Raw genomic sequence first — 18,907 nt, forward strand, 5'->3', positions numbered from 1 at the left:
TCTTTTCTCCCCACAGACTCCCATCCTTTTTTTATGTTTCACTATGTGACTAATTAGTTTACCAAATGATTGATGATACAATCGTTGAGTTTGTGGCAAAGCTTCATCCTGGGAGACCAGTGGGACCTTAACTCGATCATTCTGTCCACATTACAAAGACTTAGCCAATAAGCATGTCTGTCTTCGTGTGGTGTTCTGTTCTTGTGACTTATTACTTCGTCAGGTTAGTCTCTTTCTGTTCCAGCAAATAGCTTAAGTGCCTGTTTTTGTGCAGTTTGAAAGAAAAATGATTGCTCTTCAGCAAGGTGCATTTGAAATGTACAATATTGGAAATAATTACGGAGCCGGAGGAAAAACTCGGTTTGGAATGCAAAGAACACGAGAGAGAATCGCATCTCAAGTGTAGCAATGAAATTCTCCATATTATACAGTTACATATTAATGTAGTACACTGGGATTGGTTGTCATACAGGCAAACAGAAAATGCCACACCTGAGGAAAGACGATAAAAGTAGAGGCAGTGATGTCATTGTCGTGTGGTGGATATCATGGCTCCTGGGAAGGAAATATGTGACAAGCTTATCGAATCAAGTCTTATTTGGGGAAGGCTACTCCATGTGGCAGATTACAGCCTGGCTTCATGTTTCAGGAGGAGCTCTGCACAAGACTTCGGAATATATGTGAAACTGGTACAGTTGTTGACAATCGCAGCAGCCGAGGAAGAAAGCCCAAAATCTCCAAAAGTGATCACCATCTCAGGCTACATTCTCTACAGTTTTTTTTCTTTTTCCAGAATTATTTCCAATACTTGTACGAGGGTGAGTCAAAAAGTATCTGCAGTATATTTTTATTTCAATAATATAACTACAATTGAGCATGTGCAACAGCATCATTTTTCCACATGGTCCACCTACTTTTCAACACACTTAGTCCATCAGTTCACAATCTTCTGTATGCCCGCAGAAAGAAATGATTTTAGCTGAGTGACGAGTCACACACGCACCACTTCTTTTACTTGTTGGTCACTGGCAAAGTGTTTCGTCTTTGAGTGGACCAAACAGGTGAAAGTCCGAAGGGGCCAGGTCAGTACTGTACGGAGGATGCTCCAACACGTCAAAGTTCAATTGCCGGAGGGTTTCCACAGTATGGGCGGCAGTGTGTGGACGACCATTGTCATGCAACAATTCAACACCTTTTTACAGTAACCCTCGGCGTTTCCATCGAATAGCTGGTGTCAACTGGTCCCGGATTATTTCACAATAACGGACACTGATTAGATTACCGTTGTTGTCCCCCCCCCCCCCCCCCGGATGGTGTTCCAAAATTGGGCCTTGTGAGTCCCAGAAAAGTGTGAACATCACTTTTTGGCTGATGGTTGACTTTTGAACTTATTTTTTACTGCTGATGTCAGATGTTTCCACTCCATACTCTGGTGTTTGCTCTCTGTCTCGTAATGGTGGATCCACGTCTCGTCTCCAGTGACGATATGTCTCAGAAAAGCGTGGAAGGTGCCCTCAGATTTTCCTGCACGTGAAAAAATGTCTTTTGTACTGTACGTACTATTCGCATGCGAGAAGGGCCGTACTTTATTAACCTTCGCCATCGAAGATCGGAGGTTACTGGTTTCACCCCTTTCTGTTTGTTTGTTTGTTTGTTTGTTTGTTTGTTTGTGAACAGTATTACGGAAAAACTCCTCGACGGATTTCGACGAAACTTGGTGGGGGGATTAGGTATGGTCCAAGGATCATGCCATTAGATTTTGGACTTTGTCCAAAATCCAATATGGCCGCTATGGCGGCCATTTTGAAAAAATATTTGAATTTTTTTTCCATTTCTACATGTTTTAAGTGATTTCCACACCCCCCCTCCCCCCAAAAAAAATTGTTAGAGAAAAAAAAATTTGCAACTTTTTTTTTCAACAAAATTTCGATTTTTTTTTTGCATTTCTAAATGTTATAAGCGATTTCCAACAAAAACATGCCAAAATTATAATTGCGGCTGATTTTGGAACTTCAGGTGGATATACCTACGTAAAATCAATTTCTGTCTCAAGGAATCTAGTTATGACGAATGAATTGAATATGTACAAGTTAAAAGTAAAAGGGAAAGTTGTAAACTATAACTCTGTGAGTACTGTTGACGTCAAATTGAATGAATAGGATATCAGGTTTACTTGAGTGACCGAGCAGTATTGGCGGCGGAGGTTTTGCACTCTACCGAGTGCTCCCCCTCTAGTTGTGTATGGAAAGAGCATTGTATTTTATTACGAATACAACAAGCATTGTGCTTTGTGCCACGGATGTGTGGAATGCAAGAAGGAAGAATAAGGAAGCAAAAGGGAGGAAGAATGCAGGAAATGCAATTCAATGCCAGTCCAGAGGATCAGTTGTTTACTGTGAGCGACAGGTGATTGGTGGTAAATCCTCAAGAATGAGTCAATTTGAGTGGTGAGGAAGACAAACTTGCTGAAGGACGAGAATAAACCTGTGGGGTTGAAACAGACAAACTGGATGAAAGAAGGGTGATTGAATTGAGGTTTGGTGAAGGGGATTTTTGGTGGATTGAGAATGGCACAGGGGGGATTGTTGGAATGAACCGACGGGGTATTGAAACAAAGATTGAATGTAGCAGAGAGGGGGGCGGGAGGAAGACATCTCACTGGAGATACACAAGCTCACCCTCAATGCATGTCCCCCCCTCCAACTCTTAGACAAGGGGCAAAGGTTTACCTACACATAAACTCATGAAATAACTCATCCTCTGGTTTCCTTTGTGTCTATTTGTGCTCTACCCCAGGGTACATTTCCAAACCCATCACAATAGATATATATTCAGTATATATATATATATATATATATATATATATATATATATATATATATATATATATATATATATATATATATATATATATATATATATATATATATATATACATACTTTAAAATATACGAGTTCCCTTCCAAGAAGCTTCAACACAGGAATAGGCCGTTAGGCACATCAAGCCTATGCAATGGTTACCAACTTATGGTTGTTTGTTGATACTCTATAATTTTTATTTGCCGAGCGTTAAGCAAGAAAACAGCACGTACCAGTTTAAAGTCTTTGTTATGGCTCGGGTTGGAACCACTGACTTCCCAGACTCAGAGCCTTTACGTTACCGAGGCTGAATAAATGCCTCATGGTGAAGTTTCTACATCAATCACAGGGAGGACCAGGACAATGGACGTCAGTGTACTTTTCTCACAATGTCAAGAACATTAACAAACTATGGACAAAACATGTCGTATTTGGGTTTCAATGTGGTTTCCCAGCATCATGAGCCAGGCACTTATTTTAGGACGAATAGCACATATTTTAGGATTTTCAAATGATTGCAGGGCCCATTGTAGGATTGTCCCAGACATATCTTTATACCTCTGCATAATAAATAATACATGTCTGGGATATAGGCGTGGTTCCACAAATGTTTTTTAATTTGGGGATGAAAACAACTTTCTTTCCTCGACATGTCATTTTGCACAAACATCCATTTCCAAACACTATAGAGATAAGTGAGTGTCAAAGTTTGACAGCTGAATGATCCTGCAAGTGAGGACTTTGGAAATGTTCATTAGTGACATCACTCGGAGAACTGCCAGATGGTGAATTTTCGTCTGCTGTTCTCTTTGCTATTTTTTTTGAAGGCATTTACTTTTTGGTTGTACATGGGTAAAACAAGTTTCATGTGTATGTGTGTACATCCAGTTGTGCAGTGACAGCATTTTTTTTGTCTTGAAAATGTTTGCATTGGGAGCACTGAATACATATATGTAAAAATATTATTAGGTTTTGATTTAAATTGTTGCAATGCTCTCCATTTATTGTAATCCACATTTTGATATTTGCAGGGAAAAGGTGACCTTGTTGTTAGGGGGGGGGGAAGTGTTCATAAGAATAGGTTTGGTTTGTTGAAGGAGAGCAATGGAGAAGTCGACAAGTGCAGCGGATTTTTTTATTTATTAGCACTTTAGTATATGCACACCCTTGTGCTTATGAGATTGAGGTGAAAGGCTTCCATTTGAGACTAATAATAGTTTCCCTTTTTAGCCAAATATGGCCATGCACGAGCATATTGAAGTTTGAAATTGTTTATAATGTAGGAATAACTATAGACACAGAAATTCAACCCTGAGATAGTTGGTTTGATGTGATACTTGACACATGGTTACACAAGCAGTGAAGAGGCAGGACTCGGTGTCAAGGAATATCCAAGAAGACCAGAGCACTTGCTAGTCGGAGTTTAGGCAGAAATTTGGAATATGACCAGGATACCAGCGATACATCGCTGACTGAATCTTACCATTGGATATTTATGGTCGATAAAATATTACAAGCAGTTGGATCCTCAGCTTGACGTTCTCCCTATGGATGGCACACGCAATACAACGCCTTGTCTGCGGAGCACCAATCCGACAGTTTAGAGTCGGGCTGAGAATGAAATGCACCTAAAACAGCTCAAAGGTCAGTGCACTACCTCCGCACTATCCTCTCAGACAATTTCAAAAACAACCCTTACTCTTTGTTGTCACCATCATCACCACCACCACCTTTTGGCAAGTCCCGTTCGTCAGGTTCAGTGGCTCATTGAGTGTGTGTAATTGAGACAACTTTTTGCAAACCAGTTGACTCGGCCCGAAGTTTGTGGAAAGATTGCATGAATTTGGAATTTGGCCATGGTACCGGAGCACAAATGTCTCCTCTTTTTGAAAGAGACTGTGGGATTTTTTTTGCATCTGTCAAGGAATGCGAGCAGGCAGAATCTTCAATATATAATCAGCGGAACTTCAAAATGTGTATGTGTGTTTTGTTGCAACCATTGGTTGGACAGCTGGCCTGACTCCACCTCTGAAAAAATAAATCATGCATCTGCCATTTTGCTGCTCCATTAGGCCCAAGACATATTCAGGAGTGTTATATTCATAATCACCATGGCTTCCCTATAAGTTTTCTCTTCAGTGTGAAAAAGACCAAAAGCGACTATTAAAAGCATCATCAAATGTCGACGGGTTTCGGCCCATCAGCATCACAGGCGTTCTGAGGCACACAGTTTGTGTAGGCCCCAGGCTTCAAGCCTTCTGGCCTATAGGATCATTCCTTCATAGCAGAGTGGAATTGGAATCTCTCCAAGTTGGAAAACACGATGTATTACATATGGACATAAAAAATAGTCATTTTTAGGCTTCATTACATAACCCGAGTTGCTTTTTTCGAGGTATCGAGCAATAAAGCCAGTGTTCTGTGCCGATACACTACCCACGTTTTTATGCCTCCACTGACTAAATCACTGGAGGCATGATGTTTTCGGGTTGTCCGCATTTCCATGATAAATTTTCATGACTGTGATAACTTAAGCGCGGCTGAAGGGATTTAAGTTAAACTGGTTACAAGTCTCATAATGATGCAAAGATGAACTGATTAGATTATGGGGTCAAGAGGTCAAAGGTGAAATGTCAGAGGTCCCGTTAGGTAAAAATTCTGTTACCACGCTTACTTGTGAACCAGTGAAGGTATTTTGACCAAACTTGGTACAAGTATAAACTTAGTTGTGTGGATTTTCAGGCAAGACAAAAGATTATTCTCGGCAAATGCAAACTGGGCGCATTGTTCAAGCTTCAATGTTTTGAAACACTTCGCTCTTCCTTGAGCCTTGATCTTGTATCAAAAAGAAGGCAGCGATGCAAACACATTTCTATTGGCAAAGAAATGAGGATAATCTTGCAAGCAGTTTCCAAGAAGAAGTGCAAAGAGTAAATGCTACCCTGGAAATGAGGACAGTGCAGCCTGAACAATTCCAACGACGATTGAAATTTACAAAGCAAAATATCAAAAAAATATACTTGAACAATTGAAAGAATGATGGAAGAGGAGGGAAATTAAAGGTAAAGGCCCTGTCACACCTTGAAGATTTAGCCAGCGTATACCGACGTATGAAACGCTGGCACACGTCAAATACGTTATTGGTAAGTTTTGTATACGTTAAGAGCACGCTGGCATACGTCGTAGTACACTGGCATACGTCGTAGTATGCCAAGCTCGTGGACAAATTTTAACATGCTTGAAATTTTTCAACGTATGCCAGCGTATGACTCACACGTTCCGCATACGCTGGCCATAAGTTGTAGGCACGTTACGCGATAGTTGACACATGTCAAACACGTTACTTGTAAGTTACTCATAAGTCGAAACACGTCGAGGTAATGTTTAGCGTCAGTGTTCCAGACTCCCTGGTTTTTTTTTTTTTCGGTATGACGGTGATGTTAACACTTTTATTTCTAGTGTGGTTATAATATAATATAATTAATAGGCTGCCGATCAACGATTTAAATCATAACCGCACTAGAAATCGAAGTGTCAACATCACCGTCATGCCGAAGAAGAATAAAAACCAGGCAGTCTGGAACACTGACGCTAAACATTACCTCGACGTGTTTCGACTTATGAGTAACTTACAAGTAACGTGTGTCGACGTGTGTCAACGATCACGCAACATGCCTACAACTTATGGCCAGCGTATGCGGAACGTGTGTCATACGCTGGCATACGTCGAAAAATTTTCAACATGCTGAAAATTTGTCGACGTACTCGGCGTACTACGACGTATGTCAGCGTGCTTCAGCGTGCTCTTTACGTATATAAAACTTACCCATAACGTATTCGACGTGTGCCAGCGTATTCGGCAAATTTTTCATACGTCGGCATACGCTGGCTAAAACGTTGTGTGACAGCAGCTTGACACTTCGATGTCTCGTGCATTTATGATTTGAATCGTCGAGCCGCAGCCTTTTAATAGGCTACGCCATGTGATCGTCGGCAATACGCTGCCGCGCTATGCATAAGGCCTAAGTCACATTTGCTCTACGGCGAGGATACGGCGGCCGTACGCCTTCTGAATTGACAGAAACGTCCGGCGGCCGCAGAGTTTCTGCGGTGGCCCTACGCCATTTGGCTATATTTTACAGGTCCTAAGGTCGCCGTGGAATTATAACGCGGAGTTATAACTTTTTTCATTTCTACGTTCGCCGTAGCAATTGGACAAGCCGAAACAAAAAAACTGGTTAAAAAAAAAAAAAAATAACCCACTCGTTACCGTCCGTCTGGGCACACGTTCGCCTTAGGGCCCCCTGCGGTCGCCTTGTGGGCACCTTGCGTCTGCCTTAAATTCTATGGCCACCGCGGGAACGCCCTAAGGTCACCGTGCGACATCAAATCAAAGACCATACGGCACCCCCACGTTTTCGGTCTCCACAATTTATAAATATGCCATGCAGCTACCCGAAAAATAAAAACATATGTGACTGCTACATTGTGTGACCGTGGAAATACTGCGGCTGCCGTATAATTGCTAGTGGCCGTAGATTTTGGAGACCCCACGGCCGCCGTGGCAAATGTGACTTCGGCCTAAATACGCCGTGCGGCTCCCCGAAAAATAAAAACATATGTGACTGCTACATTGTGTGACCGTGGAAATACTGTGGCCGCCGTATAATTGCTAGTGGCCGTAGATTTTGAAGACCCCACGGCCGCCGTGGTAAATGTGACTTCGGCCTAAGTTAGACTATCGTTGGGCATAGGTTGTGAATGCCGACAACATGCTCAGCATTCGTTGATACAAGTTATCTATATGTTATCGAAACGTTCTGTGTACGTTACTAATACGTTATGCATACGTCCAACTCGTTATGAATACGTCCAAAACTGGAAAAAACATCAATAGTTCAGCGTACGCCAGCGTTTTACATACATTTTGATACCTTGCCATACGCTGGCTAAAACGTCAAGGTGTGACAGGGCCTTAAGGGAAGGGCTGCAAATATTAATAGATAAGAAAGGTGCACTGGAGTCGTTAAGAAGAGGGCAGCTGAATTTGGATGGAGAATGAATCACAAATACCTGAGATCGAGGACACAACACCAATGGCAGGACTGAGTCAAATGGACAAACGAAGGTTCACCTCTCACGTATGTCAGAACAACTGTGTATGCAAAGTCATAACGGCATTTGCAGGGTTTATTCACTGGCGTATACACACAACCTTCAATATCAGTCCCAGAAGATCCATGATCTAAGGTCCATGATCTCAGCACAATTATCCAAGACAAAGACATGGTATTCACATATGACCTGATCATCCACTCGACCATGACCATTGAAAACAAGTAAAGGCATTGGGATCAGATATTGCTCGAATATAAAAATGAAAAGACGACATTGCGAAATAAGGTGTCAGTATCAGTTCACAGTTGACTTTGGCCTAAATAACGTTGAAAGTACAAAAATTCCTTTGTACCACAACCTGCAAAAATGAAGTCAAGAGAACATGAATGCTGAGGATTGCAGTTTTGCCGATGATGGGAGTACTGTAACTGGATGTAACTGGAGTGCTAAATCCCAATCGTGAGGAGGATTTGAAAGTGATTCCAGAACATAGAACGAAGGAACTACAATTGAATGCTGTCCGGAATTCGGTGACGATAACGAAAATGCTCTCGTGCTAAAACATGAAAATATCACAACTTGGTCCTCGAAACTTGATCCTAATAAAAAGGCGGCGGATGGTTTAGGCTCCTCGGGAGGACTCCGTTCCACCATTTGACACCTGCCCAAGGAGATGAGAACCGACGAGAAAAGAAGAAAGGTTCGCAAAGATAAATGGATTTTTACAACCCCTGCACCATCTTTTTTTTGAATCCTCTTTGCACAACTTGTCAGATGAAGTCGCAGATCTTTTGCTGGTCTTCAACTACAGAATACATTTTTGTGCTTTTTCAACTTGATTTCGTTATAACTCTTTTCTTTTCCCCGTTTCATGTTGGCGGTGGTCACGGTGTTGAGAAATGCGAAGCAAATATCGACTTGATCAATTCCAAATCATATTTGTTCAAATGCAACAAGTTGTTTGTAGATAGGTATGAGGCACGTTCAAAATGTTCTTGGAATATGAGATGTACTCACTCGTCCAAGACATGGCAAAAAGGAGAAAATATAGTACAATGAAGTCTGTATACTGTACAAATAATATTATACATTTATAGATTTTCTTTTAAAATTACAGAAACAATCGTCGATGCTTGTGAAAGGGCTAGTAGTAGTCCTAGTATACTGACTGGATCAGAGGATGCAACAGGACAAAAGGAACAGCAGAGGTTGGGGGGGGGGGGGGAGTGACACCACAGCAGAGCCAAAGGCCAACACAGAGGGAGGCAGACAACCAATGGGTTGGGGAGGAAATGGGATGTATGGGGTGGACAAGACGTATACAGAAGGAAACTCTTCGGAGGGAAAACTGGAAATTTGGAAGGAGGAGGGATTGAGATCTAAACAATGGTTGAAAAGATCATGGTGTTGGATTGGGGACAATCTGAGATGGTGGTAAACGGCTGTCTTGAAGACTTGAAGGGAAGATTGAGATTGAAGAGGATGTGAATATAATGTTGTTTGTCCTTCAAACTGTTGATGCTATTAAAATATATGTTTTCTTATTGCTCGTTCAACTCTGTTTTGGTTGCTCCAACGAGTTTCTTGTCACTGGCGAATTGGCAGCCATGCAGGTGGGACTTCAAATGTTGAAACAGTTGGATTTTCATAGGGGGTAATGTCCAAAAGGGGTGGGGACTGAGGATCATCCAGCTGCTCTCAGGGACAATCACAAACGGTTGCCTATAAGCAACATGGGCCGAGTACACACTACACACTACACATGTGTGCTGTTGTGCAGGAGGACCACATTTTAATGAACCTTCTTTGGTATGTGTCGTGAATCACTGCCCTCATTGTTGCATGAAGCTGGCTCAGTATTATCATGTGAATGTAGAAGTGAGGCAAATAGCAATCGACAGCAATCCTTTTGCATCCCAGAAAATTGAGGCCTTGATTTTGGCGCGTTGAATTGGGTGCAAAATTTCTTCAGTGGTGGTGATCCATTGTGTTTTCATTGCATGCATTCCAATGTGGTTTCAGGATGCCACTGATGAAGCCACGTTTCATGACCAGTGACCAGATGAGCAATAAAGTCAGCTGGAACTGTGTTTAACGGTTTGAGTAGCTCATGACAGGATGCCGGCCGTTGCTGTGGATCGGAAAATGCTGAGGTTTTGGGGGTGGTTGAGACCATGGGTATGCTCAAATGTTTCTGAATGATGGTGAAAATGCTGCTTTGAGAATTTACAAGTTCTGTGGCTATTTTGGCAATCTTAATACATGTGCTGATCCTCCATGATTAATGCCTCAACTTGGGAAACAGTTTGTGGGTCATTCGCATCTGTCAGCCCTCTTGACCCGGGCTCATCAAGAGACTCACGTTTACACTTATTGTTAGTCTCATTGGCTACTGGTAGAATATGATGGTGCAACTTCGCCATACAGGGCCTCGACGTGTTTGTAGATTTATCTGGAGCTTTTCTCTAAACTTTCTTTGCGTGAAATTGCACGGCCATCGATGCTCAATTTACTGTGATCCATCATTGTATGATTTAACAAATTAGGTAAAATTAATTAAATGCATCGCTTATGCTAGTATTTATGCAAGTTTCTAAGAAGTAAATAAAAAAATAACTGGAGAAAAACAACATCATCAAATGCCATGTTCCTCAAAACTTTTGAACGTCCTTCATTAAAGCCACGACATGCGAAGAGGTCCTGCAGGATGTTAGACAACAGGTATAACACTTCTGTATTTCTACCCTATGGCACTTGTTAGTCAAATTATGCAAATGCTGCCCTGTTCTGTTGGAATGTACTCATTACCATGAGGATATGTGAGAGTTCAGTGGTATTGACCATGTGCTGTTTTCACTTGTGCTCCGCTACATTGTTCGGTATGTATAATTGACACCCTGTTACAGGTGCTTAATGTTTTTCTTCTGGCTTTGTTTTCCATCTTCCACCCTTGTTCAGGAATGGCAAAACTCTATCCAGAAGCATGCTGGTTTGGCCTTCATCGAGCTCATAAACGAAGGACGGTAAATACAACCACTGGTCTTATACAAGCTACAACTCGAGTGATGTTTTCCTTTAACCCAAAGTTATTTTACCGTGCAGAAAGGGAACTTTCTTTTTACTTTTATTGTGGTGAATGTTTTCACCAAGGTCAGTTTGTAATGCCCAGTTCATTAATTATTATTATTATTACGTTTTCTTTTGATGTTCAAGAACAAGCAGTCAAAGCTAAATACAAGGGTCATGAGGTCAAGTTTAAAACATAGCCTCATTGACATTGAATAAGAGGGTAGAAAGCAACTGAGAGGAAACGATGAAAAATGAAATGTAGGTTAATTGTATTAGAGTATACGTTTACTTCGCAGTCACAGTACTTTTTTTCTTTTTACTCCAAAGCGTTTAAATAGTGTTTGGCTTTGGACCTAAACGGGAACTATTCGTCCAGACAGAGTCGCTTAGTTGGACATGGTCCAGCAAGATGGGGGGAAAAAAAATGAAATAAAAACATGGTTTTGGGTAACTGCAAAGCCCAGAGGAAAACCCCAAACATTCAGTGGTGGTTGAGGCCAGGAAAGCACCCAGAGAACCCAAGAGACTGTTGAGTGTTCCTGCTCTGTTACCAGCATGCATCCTAGATGTTGCCTCTTTGAAGGCATACCGTGGATTCCATCGTTTAATTTAGTGTGCTGGCTCGGCTCTGACAATGTTGCTTTTCTTTCGAACCATCTGCTGTGTGATCCTTTGGTACAATTTGGCAAAATATACGATGTTTTAACACTCAGCGGGTGTGGCTTTCACCGAGACACCCCAGTGTTTGTCGTTGCTGAACTTCCCTTGCCCTCACTCCTTTTTCCTCCATTATCCCTTTCTTATCCACTTCATATCCACAACCTCCCTCCTCAACCTTGCATGGTTTTAAATGCTACTTTTTAATTTTTCTTACTAAATATCGAGACACATCCTTTAAGGGGTGATACCTCTCTTCATAATAGCAGCAGTCAATCAATTATTCTTTGCACAAGCAGATCATTGGCCCAAATAATAGCGAGAAGCTGTATTTTAAAGGTGCATTCTGTAATACCCTGCCTTGCACTAACCTGATTATCTTGTTAGCGAGGAGCTCAGCGAGTTACATACTGAACCTCAGACTTGCTCGCTTGGGGGTTCTTAGGCAGCATTGGGAGGACGTGCAGTGTCCTCCGGTCTCGTGGCCTGTCTCGCCTCGTGCTCCCTGCCTAGTATCCGGTTTCACTCTCAGAAAGTGGTGTACGTTTATTTGCACACGGTTAGCTGCCTTGAACAGCAGCGTTTAATTAGTGTTGACCCCCTCTCAACCTGCCCTGGAACTTAAGAGCACAGCCAGATGTGAATCTGGGCCTTCACATTGATCGCCCTCTTGGCCGTTCTGCTGTCGGCTCCAGGCTTTCTCCCACCTTCTCATATCTCCATTTTCCCTTTCCCTCATCCTTCAATATCATCCTCTTGTTATTCACCATCCTTTAACAAACTCTTCTTAAGGAGCATAACATACTCTTGCTCTTTAACATGCTTTAACATGCTCTTTAATGTGCTGTTGCTCTTCTTCCACCCCCCCCAACCCCACAAATCTCACACCCCACTCTCACATCATCATATCCAAAACTTCCTACTCTTGGTTGCTTGGTTGCCCTCCTCTAAAGCTTTGACCTGTCAGGGCACTGGACCTTCTGGCTCTTACTGTGCTATACCGGGTTTGGGTTTCAACCCTACAGGAAGCTCCCGGCCTTTTGGCCTTGCCTTTGCAATTGCCTGTATGGGAAGAAACAAGGGGAGGGGGAAAGGCCTTGGGTGGGAGGGAATGAAGTAGTGAGCAAGAAGACTGATGGCTTCCTGTCTTTATTCTCACGTTTTGAAGGCAAAGTGGCAGTGCTATTTTACAAGTGCCTTGAGAACACTTAGAAATAGCTGTTACTCTATAATGTAGTAGAAAGCTACCTTCTGCAATTTTGATTGTTAGCAGCAGAGGGCCGTCCACAGAATAACACTGAAAAGACTTGTATGTGGTTTATATTTTCACTTATAATGTTTCCATCTAATAAAAGATGATGATAAATAAGTCATTTATTTCAGATGAATATTAGATTGGTTGGAAATATTTGTTTCGACTTGATTACAAATAATGAACATTTTATAACTATTTTTACTAAATATTTTTAGTTGCTGAAGCCTTGCATAGCATGGCATTAATGCGGACACACAGGAGTTTGAAAAATGCAAACTTGACACAAGTGCATTGGTTTGTAAATATTAGACATTGCATAGCAGTCAGGGAAAACATATAGTCAGCAGAAGTTTAGAATTAGATTATAAGAAGGCCTTTGGAAAAAAAAAAAAAAAAGAAACCGGTGACGTAATGTCTGTTTTAATGGTCTACCAGGCAATGTGTGTGAAATGTAAATATTCTGAATTGCAGCTAGATTAAAGAACCCGCTTACTACCCCGCATACCTGAAGTGAAAGGTTGGGTTAAGCAATTGGTTCATGTCTGTCCGTCTTATCAGTTTATGATCAAGAAACAACTGATTTTAATTGAACGTTATATTTTTGAACATGAATCGGAAGACAAATCTACCGTTTTACACAGCTTTGACTCTGAATTCGTCCCGACTGCACATGCGCAGAGAGGAGCGAGATTATTTTTACTCTGTCTGCCTGCCTGGCAGTCAAACAAAATTGAAAAACATTCCAAACGGGAAACGTTCTGTTTTTAAGGCCATCCAAAGGGACACAAATAACGTACGAATAACTCGTGTAACGGGCTAGATAGGTTGGTGTATAAGACATTGCGTAAAATGGTGGTTAAACCCGGAATTAATTAATTTACACGATTTTTACAACCTTCATTTTAATTAAATTGAATTATGTACTTGGACACTGGAGAACACAAATCGCCTTCTTTGTACTTTCAAAACCCTTCCGTTTTGCAGTACTTGGACATGTTAAATATGGTGGTGTTTAAGACTGACTGCATCATTTGCGCTAAACTTCAGGATTTTTTTAAAACGATCTTTAAAATCATTATTGTATTACAATTATACTTGAACGCTGTGTGGGGCATCATGTTCTGTGAACACTCCAGTTTGTTCTTGGTGCTTCTTTTTGCATATTGCTGGAATGTGGTGGCATATGTGTACGTGAGAACTTGACGACTGCATTCTGCACCGATGGATCTCAGAGACAACATTCCATTGTTTACAAGGCACTTCCTGTAATATGTTGTGTCTGTTTTATGCCCTTGGATACTATGAGGGTCATGCAAGGTTGACATGGTCCAAAAAACAACATATATATGTTAAAATTATGCAGCATCGAAAAATAATGGTGAATTTGTTGAGGTTTTGCACAGTTATTGTCGACAGTAAGAAAGTTTCACAGGAATGAAGTGAGACAAGGAATATGTGCAGACGATGGCAGGATGCTGTTTTTGAGTTTTGACTTTACAGCATGATAAAGCTCATGACCCTTACATGGAAAATGACTACTTCAGTAGAGATGCGTTGGGAAGTTCTAAGTCATCTGCCAAGCAGTCGAGACTTGTCACCTTGTGATCTTTCATCTCTTTGGATCACTCAGAGAACATCTTGGTAGCATTAGCGATACGAATCATAAAGACATCAAATCACACATCCCAAAATGGCTGCACATGCATCCCAAAGATTTATACACAAATGTTATTGAGACATCGATGGGACATCTATCGACATTTAACGGGATTACCTTGAGGAATAGATAACAGTTCACAACTCCCCTGTACTTGGACTTCGATAAAATCATTGTCGAGCTTGAACATTCCTCATATAATATAGTGTTTCACAACTGTGTTTTATAAAATGCCGAGTCTGAGTGCTGTCGGACTACGCTATTTACAGATTCGCTACTCGCGGACCACATGTATTCGTGGGTCATAAAGTGTGGCCTGCTTCAACATTCGTGCTTCGCATATTCGCGGGTTTATTTATTTATTTATTTATTTTTTTAGCACTTCATGACTGGTTTCCTTTATCCACCTGGGAAATTGGAAATCAGCCAACATTACAACATTACATAAAAAAGGTGCAAATGCAGATCCCCTTAACTACAGCCCAATTAGCTTACTGCACTTCCAATCATCAGCAAGGTCATGGAATCCATCATCACAGTTGACATAAAATCATTCCTTTTCTCCAACAGCCTCATCTCAGGTCATCAATTCGGATTCAAACATGGTCACTCCACATTGGACATGCTGTTTCTACTCTCCCAACAGTGGTGGATGCCCTCAATATCAGATATGAGATCACGGCCGTCTCTGGACATATCTCGAGCTTTTGATACAGTCGGTCATCCTACCTTGTTCTCCAAACTGTCTGCCTATGGAATCCAAGGCCAACTCCACTCTTGGGTTACTGATCTCCTCTACTCCAGTAGTCATCATGTGGCTCTCAACAGAACCCTTTCATCTCCTCTCCCTATCAAGGCTGGAGTACCCCAAGGCAGTGTTCTAGGCCCCATATTCCTTATCTTCATCAATTATCTCACTGGCTTTCTGGAAAATCCTCTATCTCTCTACTGATGACGCCACACTCTGTCGTGACATCTCTCACCCTTCTGACAGACAGGCGGTAGCCTCTTCCCTCTCCACAGACTTTGACAAAATCACAAACTGCTCAAACACAATTTTTCTGATGTATCCATGTTGTCCACCCTTTGCCTTTTCCCTTACTGCTCATTGTTACCTACATCCCTTGTTTGTCCATCTCCGACTACTTTTTCCCTCTGCCCTGCTGTTGTTGTTTCCCTTTTCTCCTTCTGTTCCCTTTATGCTGTCCTGATTTGTTCTGTGTAATTGCTCTTCCACGAGCCTAGAGCATGCAAAAATTAATAAATATGTATTTTAAACAATGCCTTGACAATCGCGGACCCCGACATTCACGGCCTTTTTCAGGAATGTATCCCCAGCGAATAGTCGGGTTCGACAGTACCCATTAATATAGGATTCCTCAGCCCGGACCTTTCATCCCGGGAGATGGTCCAAATGTTTTTTTTTTATGACACTGCGTTCAATAATTACTCCACTTTATTGTTCCTCAAGGTCGCCCAAATGAGCCAAAAATCTCCAGCATACACACACAAAAAGCAGATGGTGGAAACACGTTTTCATACCCTTTAAAGGGTTTATTTGAAAAGCAAAGTATAGGGAAGAGGGTTGACAATACGCTATCATAAACGGAACAAACCAAGCGAGTCAAAAGACAGGAGGACGAGAATGGGAATACGCAAACTTGCATACAATGGTGAGATATAAAACGCAAAACCTAACCCACTGAGCACCACAAATCGCACTCGTATAAGAAGACAATAATGCAGACGGGACTTCCCTTTCCTCTACGATGTGCGGGGTGGACAAAAGACTCGATGCAGCCTGCTTTAAGAAACCAGTAGTGAGATGAGAGCCAGTGATGATGGTGTCCAAAGACGAAGTAATACACCCACGAGGAGGGCCAGAAATGAGTAGGCTTTCAACCAGACCTCGTGGTCCTCTTTGTCCTTTTTCCAATGAGGCCTCCATGTCAGCACTCTTCTTCCTCCTCAAAGTGCTTCTTTGCACTCCATGCATGTGGACCTCTCCTGTCTGATGTCTTTCTTCCGCTCTCAAAAGGCAATGCGATACCATCTTGGGTCATCCCAAAACTTCTGCAGAGCGAACCACAATAATCTCTGTTCCTCAAGCTCCTCCATGAACCACTTGCTCGACCTCCTTCCACATGAGCCTATCTTGGTACTCTCCTGGTCAGCGGAGTTCTTTTTGTCGGAGTCCTCTGGGGTCCTGCCCACGAGGTGGCCCCAATAAAAATATATGTACATTGCCACTTCCGGCTCCATAGCACACTGTGCCGCCATGGCTGGCAGACACTGGCCAGAGAGATCGTAATCGGCCTAGTTGCACACCTGTGACACGTGTGCCTCTGTGATGGGAAGTCCTCACCGAGCCCTGTTTTTTACATTCGTTTTGTTCTTCATTAATATGTAACTTTTGAAATGACGAAATCTGGCCCAAAATGCTTGGTGCGCATGCACAGAAGCTCCAGGAAGCTGACGAGCTTAGGGCGAAGTAAAAAAATTGTGTGTCCTGGATAAGGATTGTGACTTGGAATAGCTCACAAAGCTTCTGAAAGAAGCCAAAATATTTGGAAAAGTGCATGAGAGAAGTACTTAGAAAGGGGCTGTGCCTTTGCACAACAAATTACTTGAAAAACTTCATCAGATCGTCGAACGGGCACCTGCTCGCACTGCAATCTCCCGACCGAGTGGACAGATGTGTGTTACACAAAACCCCGACGGACCGCGACCAGTGAATGGACTATTGTATCTGGATTAGGTTCTTCTCAACACCGGTAGAAAGGACACATATGGAGCTTGTGCCTGTACAGGGTCAGGTGAAATTGATATTTTCCGCTTCATGGTGTTGGGAGGTTGGGGTAGTAGTGGGTGGGGGAGATGGGAGCTGCAGGATCTATGGAAGATCTGAGGGCTATTATAAATGCAGTGCTGATAGAAAGTCTACACACCCTTTCAAAATTTTCACCTTTTGTTACCTTGTAGCCTGAAATTAAATTGCTTTAAATCAGACTTTTTTTTCCATGTTTAGTTGCACATCGTAACCCACAACTTCAAAGGAAAAAACATTCTTCAAATTTCAGAAAATTAATTGAAAATGCAAAAATAGAATATCTTGGTTGGATAAGTGTCCACCCCCGTGAAAATAGCAATTGTAAATTATCTCAGGTGTAACCAATCATCTTCAAAATCACACACCAAGTTATTTGGCCTCCACCTGTTTTAAATTGTTGTGATTCTGATTATTACCTCCTCCACCGAAGGTGAAGGAGGTTGTTTTCACCTCTCTCTCTCTCTCTCTCTCTCTCTCTCTCTCTCTCTCTCTCTCTCTCTCTCTCTCTCTCTCTCTCTCTCTGTTTGTTTGTCTATGTGCACGATATCTCAAAAACTTGTGAACGGATCCGGATGAAATTTGGTGGCCAGGTTGGGTGTGTGACGAGGACGAAATGATTAGGTTTTGGGGATGATCCGGATCCGGATCCGACGAGAATTTTTTAAGTGCTTCTTCACCATTGAGAGATAGTGCCAAAAACGATATATAGCACGATATCTCAAAAGTTGTGGACGGATTTGGATGAAACCTGGTGGACACGTTGGGTGTGTGACAAGAAAGAATTGATTCGATTTTGGTGAAGATCCGAATACGGATCCAGATCTGCTAATTTTTAAAGTGATTCTTCACCATTGAGAGATAGGGATTAACTAATGTATAGCACGATATCTCAAAAAGTTGTAGACGGATTCGGATGAAACTTGGTGGACAGGTTGGGTGTGTGATCATGACAAATTGTTTCGATTTTGGTGACTATCCAAATCCCGATCTGGATACGAGAGTTATTTAATTCTCAAAGTTATTTTTCACCATTGAGAGATGGGGCCAAAAACGATATATAGCATTATATTTCAATAATGTGAAGGGCCCCATATATTCTTGTGGATCAGGCATTACGTGGTGGAGGTACTCTACCGAGTGCCCTTCTAGTTTCAGAATGGAATCAGCTGCTCCTGTAGGTTTCCTCTGCTGGGGAGTGTATTTCACAGCAACGATTCAACTATGAGTACCAAGGAGCTTTCAAAGGACCTCTGGGATAAAATTGTGGAAAGGCACAGATCAGGGGATGGGTATAAAAATATTTCAAAGGCCTTGAATATCCCTCGGAGCACATTCAAGACAATCATTATGAAGTGGAAGACGTATGGTACCACCAAGACCCTGCATAGATCAGGCCGTCCCTCCAAACTGGATGACAAAGTAAGGAGGAGATTGATCAGAGAGGCTACCAAAAGGCCAATTT

At 42.0% G+C, this 18,907-nt stretch overlaps 1 protein-coding gene across 4 annotated transcripts in view; it reads left to right on the top strand.

Annotated features, from left to right (window-relative positions):
- The window catches only part of LOC147008560 (lipopolysaccharide-responsive and beige-like anchor protein), a 597,819-nt gene that overhangs the window by 241,973 nt on the left and 336,939 nt on the right, over nt 1–18,907 (top strand). For all 4 annotated transcript variants that reach the window (XM_085864642.1, XM_085864638.1, XM_085864639.1 and 1 more), the window contains one exon: nt 10,936–11,000. In XM_085864642.1, coding sequence (XP_085720768.1) covers nt 10,936–11,000 — 65 coding nt within the window. The remainder of the gene's footprint in view (nt 1–10,935; nt 11,001–18,907) is intronic.

The sequence above is a fragment of the Eptatretus burgeri genome, chromosome 18, assembly GCF_056783735.1.
Source record: "Eptatretus burgeri isolate ZD-2024b chromosome 18, Ebu_testis_v1, whole genome shotgun sequence".
Classification (NCBI taxonomy): Eukaryota; Metazoa; Chordata; class Myxini; order Myxiniformes; family Myxinidae; genus Eptatretus; species Eptatretus burgeri.